The sequence below is a fragment of the Mytilus edulis genome, chromosome 10 (genome assembly GCF_963676685.1).
Source record: "Mytilus edulis chromosome 10, xbMytEdul2.2, whole genome shotgun sequence".
Lineage (NCBI taxonomy): Eukaryota > Metazoa > Mollusca > Bivalvia > Mytilida > Mytilidae > Mytilus > Mytilus edulis.
This window is the reverse complement of record NC_092353.1, coordinates 13,807,448-13,819,185: the sequence shown is the minus strand read 5'-3', so window position 1 is coordinate 13,819,185 and position 11,738 is coordinate 13,807,448. Positions and strand designations below refer to the sequence as shown.

Here is an 11,738-nt window from a genome sequence, read left to right as displayed (position 1 = left end):
ATTAAGACAAGACAGTATGCATTTCACTAATTTGTAACTTTTATCATCAGAAAATTTGTATTTATCTTGTTCCCGTTTCATCAGGTCACACCCTGAGCTCAACAAGAAAGAGAAGTTAGCCTTGATGGTAGGTACTGAATTGTATATGTCTCTATATGAATATTATTTTGTTTCATCCAATTTGTCTAGAAGTTTGAAAAGTGGTAGACAAATATTATAATTAAAAGCAACAGTAGTATACCGCTGCTTAACTGTTATAAATCGATTAAGCAAAAAACAAAAATCCAGGTTCCAATCAAAAGGCGAAGAAATAAACGGAACAACAGAAACAATGAACTGCAACACAAATAAATAACAACTGTCATCTTTCTGACATGGCACAGGACATGTTAAGAAACAAAAAGTGGGTTTTATTACTAACCAAACCTCCCGCTAGTATGGCAACATTACATATCCAGAATAAAGAACAAATAAACGTACGAACATCCATGATGACAAATGTTGCGTTAGTTGTAACCTCTCTCCTTACTTTTTTCCCACATTATTCGGTCCTGCCTTTTTTATTAGTTTATCCTGACTTTTTTTACATGAATTGTTATCCTCCCTTTTTTAACTCAAAATTCATGTCCTTCCTTTTTAAAATTTCATCTTACCCCATATAAAATAAAATAGAAGCTTCTTAAGACGATATCAAGTGAACGATTGGAAATACGCCGATGATCAGACGTAACCGCCACAGGGACATGACCAAGCAGGAGAATAGATGAAATAAAAACAAGAAAACACTTAACTAAAAGTAGAACAGAAATCCAGGATTCAAATCAGATGACCAGGTAGGACATGCATTTGCTCTGTACTGCATATTATTGTACCCGGTTTTTTTGTCAATATATATTAAATCTTTTTGTAATTATGTACAAAATGATAAAGTGTCAGCTAGCACTTTCCTTGTGATAGTTTACATCTTTCATATTTATACGTCGATATAAACACAAAGGAGAAGATTCAGTAAGACCCCTTTTTGGCCCCAAAATATAGCAGTTTTACAAAATTGTTTAAATGTAAACTTTTAGTTATTTTTGGGAAGGTATAATGCCTCTGCTACACAAGTATGGTCTGTTTTTGGCATTACAATGCACATATATCGGGCACTTGAATCATTAAGTCATGCTAAATTACTGAAATCTTCACAATTTCAGCATTTAAGTTAAATTTTATACGGTTTCCGTTCTAAATGAAAATGGCCGCATCCGTGTTTATTTTTGATATTGAAATATAAGCTGTGTCAATGATAATACATAACATATATAAGGTAGAGGGTGAACCCGGATGCGGCCATTTTCATTTTTAACAAAAACCATATGAAAAGTGACAGTTTTTGACATATTTGATAGGTTTTTCATATTTAAGCTAGAATCGATGCGTTTTAAACGAGTGAAACAGTTAAAATCTTTCACAGAAAATAATTGAATCAATTGAAATATAGACATTTAAATGTTTAAAACGTGTCCGAAATCTTTCGTCTGATTAACTTGAAATTTGAGGCCAAAACCGGCCCTTATACCAGACCTACTCCTTTACCTGAGACTTTGTAAAACCCTTTTTTTAAAAAGACTATCATGTCCGTAACTGAACTGTTTTATAAAAAAAATGTCAAGAATGTAAGAATCAGCTACAATTGAATGTTTTGTGGTCAGTTAATCTATGTTGGGCAATAACTACATGCAGTGACAAAACATCCAGTGAACAGGTTTTTAATTTGTTAATAATTTATATATAATATGATTTTACGAACAAGAGGAATTTAAAAATCATAGTCAATCTATTATTATCATTATTCATGTGCATCATAATTTATGAAAAGCCCAGATACATCGTTGTTATTATTTTATTACGTTGAAACAGTGACTTACAGATTCTTGACAGAGAACCGGTATCTACGGTTTATTGTTTGGTTAAACAGAAAACTCATAGCCCTACTTCTTTTAAAACGTACATAGGAAAGTGGTGTTGCAGCTTTATTTTTCATTGTGGAATTATTTTTTTTGATGGGTTGATAGATTGATACACGTTATGTAAATGATATAGACATCAGAATGTTAATAGTGCGAAAAATATATGTCTTTATATAAGTTGGCACTTATCTTCTACTTCCATTGTGTACCTAATTGTAAAACAAAAATACCGAACTCCAAGTAAAATTCAAAGAAGAGAAGTTTTTAAACAGATTCGATTTTCAATATTTTATAAAAGAAAGTGCCTGAACTAAGTAAGAAATATGACAGTTGTTATCCATTTATTTAATGGGTTTGAGCTTTTCATTTAGTAATTTGATTACGAATTTACGTTTTGAATTTTCCTCAGACTTCGGCAGTTTTGTAATTTTACTTTTAACGAAACAGTTGAAAACCGTTGATTTGTTACAGACATTTTGTGGATTAAACCTGATAGATAAATAAAGAAGGATGTGGTATGAGTGCCCATGAGACAACTCTTAATCGAAGTCACAATCATAAAAGTGAACCATAAAAGGTCAAGATACGGTCCTCAACACGGTTCCCTGTCTCACGCCCAACAGCAAGCTATAAAGGGCCCCAAAATTGACTAGTTTAAAACCATTAACAAACCAAAAACCAACGGTCTAATCTATATAAACAAAATAACAACGTTTATAACGTTAACAATGAAGTACATTTGAATAATAGACCAGCGGATATTAAAATAATTGATCTCTTTATGGTTAAAGCATGAAACTTGGCATAGTGAAAGTTGAAGGGGTATAGACAAAATTCAGATATGGAGCCACGAAATATAATCCAATATGGCCACAAAATTCATAATGGCTTACATAAGTATAACCTCATTCACTTGATGGAAGCCTTCCAATTTTAATGACTCCACAAGATGTCACAAGCTAAAGGAAATACAATTAAGATATGTCAAATTTTTTTTCAAACCTTATTATACAGAAATCATCAAAATGGCGTCCAAATTCAAAATTGCGCGTCAAAACGTCTGATTTTGACAGTATTAGTATATATACACAATCATTTTGTGATAGAAAGTTAACAAATTGCGTTGTTTAATGACATTTGATTTTCGTGACGGTGTCATAGGTGGTTGTTGTAAATTACTTTACTTTCTTTTATCATAGACATTTTCTTATAATTGGTAAACGTCTTAACGTCGTTTACCGCGGTGATTACGTAGCTGTATGTTCGACGTCGCTCTTAGCGACGATATTGTGATCCTATGTAGTTTAGATACAGCTTTTGTTCTGTGAAGACGTACTTCATTATTTCGTTAGAATATATGTCAAAGTGGTCATTAACAAATTCCATCTTAATGAACTTTGAATTTTTCTAGAAACTAATATTTTTTTATTCCAGGAATAGATTTTCTTAGCCGTATTTGGCACAACTTTTTTGAATTTTGGGTCCGCAATGCTCTTTAACTTTGTACATGTTAGGATTTATTACTATTTTGATCTGAGCGTCACTGATGAGGCTTATGTAGACGAAACGCGCGTCAGCCATTTTAAATTATAAGCCTGGTACCTTTGATAACTATGTACTGCTGTTGTAAGGACTGTTCGAGTAGTGTCTGACGTGAAATTGTGTAAAGACAGAACGTTGGAGTAATCCTGCCTGCAACATTCTAATGGCCTGGTCCAGATTTTTATTGCTCAGTCAAAAATATTGCTGTTGATGTAAATGTGTTACATGCAGGAAAAGACAAAAAAATCATTTATTGGTTTCAGGTTTTTGTTTTAGAATTTCATGCTACTTCAATAATACGGTATGATAAATTTCTTCTTGAAAATCAAATATTGTATCTCTAAACAGAAAGACGTATGATAAGCATCAATAGCAATTTGATATATGAAGATTAATCAGAATTTGTAAAATAAAAATTATAAAAATGTTACATTTTGAATGGTCATCAGTACCTGAGCTGTTCACTTATTATTCATTTGTTTTCTAGGCATTGGTGGATTTATTCCCCTATAGGCGCCAATGAGTGGGGAAATCCAAACTCAGGAATAATTAAAAGTACGGGATGTTACACTCTGATACCAAGTTTCTCTCAAAAGCGATCTGGAGATATCATCGCTTTCCCGAAAACAATCGGAAGTGGTCACGTTGGTATTGTATATTCCAGCAATGAATATATTAGTGCCACACAATTCGAAGTGGAAAAGTCTGGATATCCAAATAAAGTTACGTATCCAACAAGAACCATCTGGAGGTACAGATATACTAAGAGTGGCTGTTAATTGTAATCGACAGACAGGCGTTAGTTTAATAGTGTATTCTTTAAACTATTAAACCTGTTTTGATAATAGTATTTTGTTCCTTTCAATTAATATATAAGTAAAAAAAAATTACAATTGATACAAAAGATAGTTTGGTACCAGTATTGAAATAGATTTTTAAAACAACAAAGTTTTCGCTTCATATATCATTTTATCTTCTGTTTATTAATTACTTCACTTCAATTTGAAAATATTGAAAAATCAGGAAGTGACAATGCTATTGGCAAAACAAGACGTTTGTCACAAATAATACTTAAATTGGAGGGAGGGGGAAATCTACAGGCTGAAAAATGACAAATGTAGTTAAATAGTTTTATCACGTATATTTGGCGATAAAACTTTACGACATAAAATTTGGGGTTGTTAAAATTTTAATGCGCTACTCGAACCATTACCGTACATTTACAAAAGCGTAAAAAAATGTAATAGGCACTGTATCTAAATAAAAAAACTGGAGGAACCCCAGGGATGTTCAAATTAAAGAAAGAAAACCGGCTTTGCTAAAAGACTATATCTACTCTAAATAAAGGGGTCAACAAACACTTCACAAAACACTAAAGATGAACTACATGACTTCTACCAAAACCTGGAACGTACTCGTGTACTTCGCAAGGGTACATATATAATTATGCATAAGAATGATTTTAAAAAAAGTCAGCCAAAGTACCAGACTTTTGATTTTGTACGACAGAAATAGTTCCGTCTACTTACTTCTCATCATAATCGAATTAAACACGTTAAAACGAATGCCACCAATGGATATTCAACACAGCGTGGAAATACTGCACACTGAAGCGTGCTTCAACTGTCCTATAAGCAAAACTGTGTACTAGTTCTGTGAAAATGGACGTCACACTAAACTCCAAAACATTTTTGTTTTAGATACAAGTTAGATATCAAAGATCAAGGGCTCTTGATTTGAAACTGGCGTAAACTTAAGCCCGATGTTAGCAGCTTAATTTATACAGAAGCATATTATCGTTATAGTTAAGCATCCTATTAAATTGAAAACACATAATTTTGGACCGTATCCAATGAATATCCGTAGAAAAATCCAGAGGTAAAAAAAATCCGGAAATAATATTAGGTGTTTGTTAACAATATCCTGGCATGAAGTTGGTTTTTTTAAACAATATTTTGATTATTAAACAACTCTCTACTACACATTTTTATATGTCGAATTTTGAATAATACTTAAAGAAAATAAATTCATGGAAAGATTTATGCATATAAACCAATCACTACTAATATTTTTTTCATTTTTAATAAGTTATGAAAACAGAAGAAGAAACGATTTTCTTGACAATCTCAATTATAAATTGTAGAGACATTACACCTACCGAATAACACCATCAAATTTTATACCACAGGGTGTAGGTATTCATGGATATCTAAAAGGCTTTTTAAGTGAAAGCAACTTGTGATTATCTATACATGGCATTGTAAGAAATTGACGATTGTTAGTATCACCAGCCCAGTAGCCAGTACTTCGGTACTGGCATGTAAATACGGATTTTTTGTGTTATTAAAATTTGCTGTTGCAAATGATAGAAATTATTATGAATGAAGGAATGTATCTCCCTCGTGCAAAGCTCTGATTCCTTGCACGGATTTGGTTATACTTTTTGGACTTTTTGGGATTATAGCTCTTCATCTTTTATATAAGCTTTGAATTTTAAATATTTTGGTCACAAGCATCACTGAAGAGACATGTATTGTCGAAATGCGCATCTGGTGCAAGAAAATTGGTACCGTTAATTTTATTAGTAGCAAATGAAAACAGCACTTTATAAATTGCATGTCTGTCGCGCTTTGCTTGGTTAATCTCGAACTCTCAAAATCGAATATTTGAAAGCAAAGATTGCACAAGAACTAAAAAAAATCAAGTGGTATATGACCAAAAATAAGGTTTTTTCATGGCTCGTGGTCTCATGACCATTGATCAAATTCCAACATTTCATTTTGTTCATAATATACAACCAATTGTTTTAAACATTTTCAAAGAAAAGAATTACATAAGTTATTCAAGTGATGAAGTTAATGTTGTTCCTTTGATATTTTGACGGACATAGTCTCGAAGTGGTACGGTTTATCCGTTATCTAATTGTCGCATTAAAGTGTTTTTGATAAGTAATTTGTACACCGTCTGTATATCTATCTAGCTTTGAAACTAACATGCTGACTTGATATATTACTTTTGAAAAAAAAACATAAATACTGTACATTTTGCCAACGTATGAAACTTATCGTTTGCTTAAAAAACACAACTACTGACTATAAGGCTCCTGGCTAGGACACGCACATACATAATGTAGCCGAGTACAACATGTTGTGAGTTAGTTAGAATAACATATACGAACGCTGTATTATGCAAGATAGTGGTTGTCTTATTCATTATGAAGTAGATTTTTAAAGAATGCCGCATCATTCCAAGGTAGAAATAAGTTCGATAAGCTTGGTATATACTAAGGCAAGTTATAATTATAGAATAAAACTAAATCTTGACTGCTTAACCCTAATTTTTGAGATTTGTACCTGTTGTCTTATTTTTTGTGTGTACACACATTGTTGTTGATTTAATGGAATTTTATGCGAGATTCATACTAGAGAGAGGTTTACCTAGCTATGAAACCAGATTAATCCACAATTTTCGAAATAAGATATAACAATATCCTGACATAAAATCAATTCTTTCGACAACATTTTTATTGTTAAATAAGTCAGAATACATTGAATATACTAGGATATTTACATACAACGTAATAATAATAATTACAGTACAATAAGTATGTAAGTGTGGTTCACAATCAATTTGATTTGACAAAAAGCTTTATGTAAAAAAGCAAGAATATTCTAAACAACATTACCTAGTAATTTATCATACAATTTGAACATATATAACAACAACCACAATGAATATTTATAACATTTAACAGAGAGAAAAAATGATTTTCTTGACAAATTCAATTTCAAATTGATGACAGTACAACTACCGCAGACCACCTTACAATTATATGGCATATAAAGGTCCAAAAATATTGATAATTTATATGCCTTTATTATAAACAAAAATACGTTTCTTGTAACTGCGTATGCCTATATCATAGAGCATAAAACATGTATAATGTTAGGAACGTTTTAATCTCTATGTCCATGTCATATGCTCTTCAACTTTGTACATGTTTGGTTTTATAAATATTTTGATATGATCGTCACTGATGTCTTATGTAAATGAAACGCGCGTCTGGCGCATTAGATTATAATCTTAGTACCTTTGATAACTATCATAGGGCATGATTAAATGTCTTGTATTTGTATGCCTATATAACAGACCATATAAAGTAAGGGAAACTTGTTACGTTATACTTTCTATGCGCATGTAATAGTGATTTTAATATATAGTAAATTTATATGGCTTTATTCTAAGATAATAGGGAAACGCGTTACGTTGTTTGCTGTTTCACATGAAAAAAGAAGATATGGTATAATAACCACTGAAAAACTCTCCACAGATACAAATGATATAATAATTTTTAAATCATTGATTCCTTTCTTATATCATTAAAATTACTTACAACTTTCTATGTCTATATCATAGTGCATAAAACATTAGGGAAATAGTCACTTCCTTTGTCTCTATCACAGTGTATACAGATAATGCAATGTGTCACTTATTAAATCTAACATTCGAAATAAGATCACGGTTGTGTTTAGAAAAGGTAAACAACACTTTTAAAAAATGCATGCGTCTTCAGCCTTTTTATAGATTAACCTCTAAATCCAAAATACTTGAAAGCAAAGATTGTACAAGAACCGAAACAGTTGAAAAGCTTGATGACTAGCATTGAATGTAACTGTAATCAACTTACAGTCGTATGTCAAATTCATTTCGGTTTAGCTATAGTTATGTGGATGTTGCTAGTCTATGATATGTTGGCAGTCTATTCTATAGAAAATACATAAGGTTTTTCCTAAAGTCATTTAACACTTTTCTGTAAATACTATACAGACCTTTATGTAGAAGGGCAAGGTTTGAAGCAACTCTAACTACTATATAAACTAATATATTATATTAATCTAACTTCTCGACATTTTTTCCAATTATTGCTTGTTGCTCTTACTACAATTTCATTTCGTTTTTCTATATACTGTGAATTCATTATTATTCGTTAATACCAAATTTCGTGGGTTTCGTGGGTACAGTTGAATCAAGAATTCAAATAGTCTACAGTCTTTGTATGAAGATATTGGAAAAACCATTATATCAAAGATAAAAAAAAAAACAAGTTTTCTCAATCTACAAAGATTGATACCCACGAAAGTGAATGAATCCACAGTAACTGCCAAATTAGTAAAATCCGTTAACCCTTTCATAATTGTGGTTTTTTCCCACAAACACGATGTCTACATCGGAACCGTGTCAGAGACTGACTTGTATCATTATATATTTCCCTGTGTTTATCTGTATATCTTAGTGGTGGTTATTCTTTTGATTATTTTATTAACAGCTTTTATCAACTTTTTGGAAATTACTTTTACTCTTGCATAAGAGCATAAGACTGTATGTTGGTGTTGGTTTTTTTTTTTTTTTTTTTTTTTTGGTTTTTTTTTTGTCGTCTGAATTCTGTCTCATTGGTGTATTCCTCACATCTCATTATCTAATTGTGTTCATTTTTCTAATACAAACAACAGGATTTTTACACAAGGAGCGGAAACATATCTATACACTTTGTTTCCAAGACGTACGTCGGACTTGCCTTGTTGTCAAATTTGCAATGGCAACTGATAGCCCTTGTAAACTACAACATGTTATAAATATGTATTCCATCAGTTCAGTTTGAATAATACTACCTAAAATTCCGCATATCCAGAAAATGCCTGTTACAGCACTGATTCTAGCAAACACAAAAACATGTTGGAAAGAACTTGATTTCCGTATATGCCTGGTCTGTAATGATTGTTTTGTGATTATAACGGCTATAACAATAAGACAAGCAATATTGGTAAAAACCGCTAAACCTATCGGCACCGATACAAATATTAAGTTAGCAGGAAATGCTGTTGGAAAGCAAATAGAACCATTGTAATCAAGGTTAAATTGTGTCAACCTATCAAGTGCAACTGCAGGTATGATAAACGCTAATGGTAAAACAAGACCAAACATAGTCAGACATGCTTTCGTGTTAACTGTTTTACCAGCAGAATGTGCCCTATTAACTGTCATTTTTCTAAGGTTGTGACACATATAAACCAATGAAATAGTTTTAAATGAAAATACTAACAACCAAAGGTAATGCAAAATAACACCCACACTGTAGCAGATCAGTTGATGATCATTGGCGCCAACGCCGACTATGAATAAAATGTCAGCGATCAACAAAGAAAATGACATATTTTCAATATTTGAACCAGGAATAGTTTTATACAAACCTAACCGTCTATGAACAACAACTGATACAATTAAAGCAATAATAGAGAGTCCAATACCAGTATATGTTATGACACTCTTGCTGTCTACATAGAATGTTAGTTGACTATGTATAACATCGTCAGCGCATCTTACTTCTTTGACCATCAGTTTCGAATCTTCTTTTTTTATTTCGCATCTTATAATGTATTTATCACATATCACTTTTGATAAATTCTGTCCGATACTAATGTTGAAGTCATCCATTACCTTTTCAATTGATCTATCTGTGAAAAATATCCTTTCAGAGGTATAGCTGATGTTATCGTAAACTCGATTCTGTATATCAGCAATGTGAATTTGTTCCTCGGGCGATTGGATTTCTATGTTCCATTCACAATATAATGTTTTCTGTTCAAATTCTAACATGTCGTTAGCGTTTAGTTTCTTTTTAATATGTCCATCCAAGTGCATTTTGGTAATTAAAACGGATTTGTCTGTGGGAACACTTACTAAGGCAGTGGTCCATTTGCGATCTAAACTTAGGGCCCATGCCATTACTATCAGTATCTTTGTTTCTAATGTCTTGACAATTTTACTCTGTGATACCAATGAAAACTCCTTTCGTACAAATAAATTCTCGTAAATTACATCTCCGATACAAAAACCGCTGATCTATAAAAAAAAAAAAAGAAAAAAGAAAAGAAAAGAAAAAGAATAACAACAGTTCTACATATAGTAATTTAAAAATGTTTTCAATATATTTGTTTACGAATGTATGCCAATACAATGAAGGACCCAATCACACATGGATATACAAGAGTATGGGGAGACATAATCGCAATATTTTATAAGCATTTATTTCGAAAACTTGATAACCTTGGTTGGGTTAGACATAACATTTCTAAGAATTATCATGTTCCTTTCGATGCATGGTTTTATATTACAACTGGTCAAGCTTTTTTTATAATGATAATTACTCCCCCAGGGTAGCGCAGGGTTTAGCTCTTATACACATGTTTAACTAGTCTTATTCTTGTCATGTTATGTGCATATGATTGTTAGAAACACATTGTTATACAAGAACCATAAAAGGACATTTTGTTTAATTGTGCAAACTCTAGTAATGTTCATAATGGGCATTTGACCTTGATTTAAAGAAAATTGTATCCTACAATTTTTTGATGACCGGATACAACAAAAAATCCAGATAAAAATATTTCAAATGGTATATGATATAGCTGTATGTTCCAAAATTGCATTGCAATCGTTAATTCATCGTCTGTTTGAAACCATGTCGCTCGTCTAGAAGAATGATAGTTAAATATGCGAAAATGAACTATTATTTTCCACATGGTAATTAGAATTAATCCAGAATGAATATTTTGTGGGATATGTGCCGATATTGAGCTAAGCATGGTGCTGTGTATGTATGTACACGTATGTGTAACGTTGAATTTTGTTTATCCTAGTGACTTCTTATATTGACAACTTAACAAAAACTGTTTATTTTTCACTATTAGTTTTGATAGTGCGATTACAAATTACATAAGTTTGCATACAGGGCATTAGCTACAAGATATTAAAATTAAATGAAATATCAGTTTTCTTTTGTTCAATCATTCATGAAAGTGACCTAGGTAAATAATAAGTTGTTTTTAGAAATAAATTTTGTTCAATTTTGTCGAAATAAGTAAGAAAACCATCGTTGAAGAATTATTTACTTCCAAGTGAATAGTTCGACCTAATTAAATCCGTACTCATGTGAACTTTACTTTAATCCTTTAAATAGAGATGGATACGCATGTGTTCAGCTAAAAAAAGGAAGACAACGTTAAATTGAAAGTGAAACAAGGATGAAAAATTTGGTTGACTGATTCTACTTACATTCTTACATAAGTATAAAAAAAACAAACAAACATATTTTCAAACTACAAAATGATATCAAACCGAACTAAAAAAAAATCATATTGTACGTAGTCGCTATCTATTTATATTCATATTTATGTTTATATC

At 31.5% G+C, this 11,738-nt stretch overlaps 1 protein-coding gene across 1 annotated transcript; it reads right to left on the bottom strand.

Moving 5' to 3' along the window:
- Positions 1 to 4,094: 4,094 nt before the first annotated feature.
- On the bottom strand, positions 4,095 to 10,669 carry LOC139493447 (adhesion G protein-coupled receptor E2-like). Its single transcript, XM_071281850.1, has one exon. The coding sequence runs from the start codon at positions 10,278 to 10,280 to the stop codon at positions 9,036 to 9,038; it is 1,245 nt and encodes a 414-aa protein (XP_071137951.1). The 5' UTR covers positions 10,281 to 10,669; the 3' UTR covers positions 4,095 to 9,035.
- Positions 10,670 to 11,738: the final 1,069 nt, after the last annotated feature.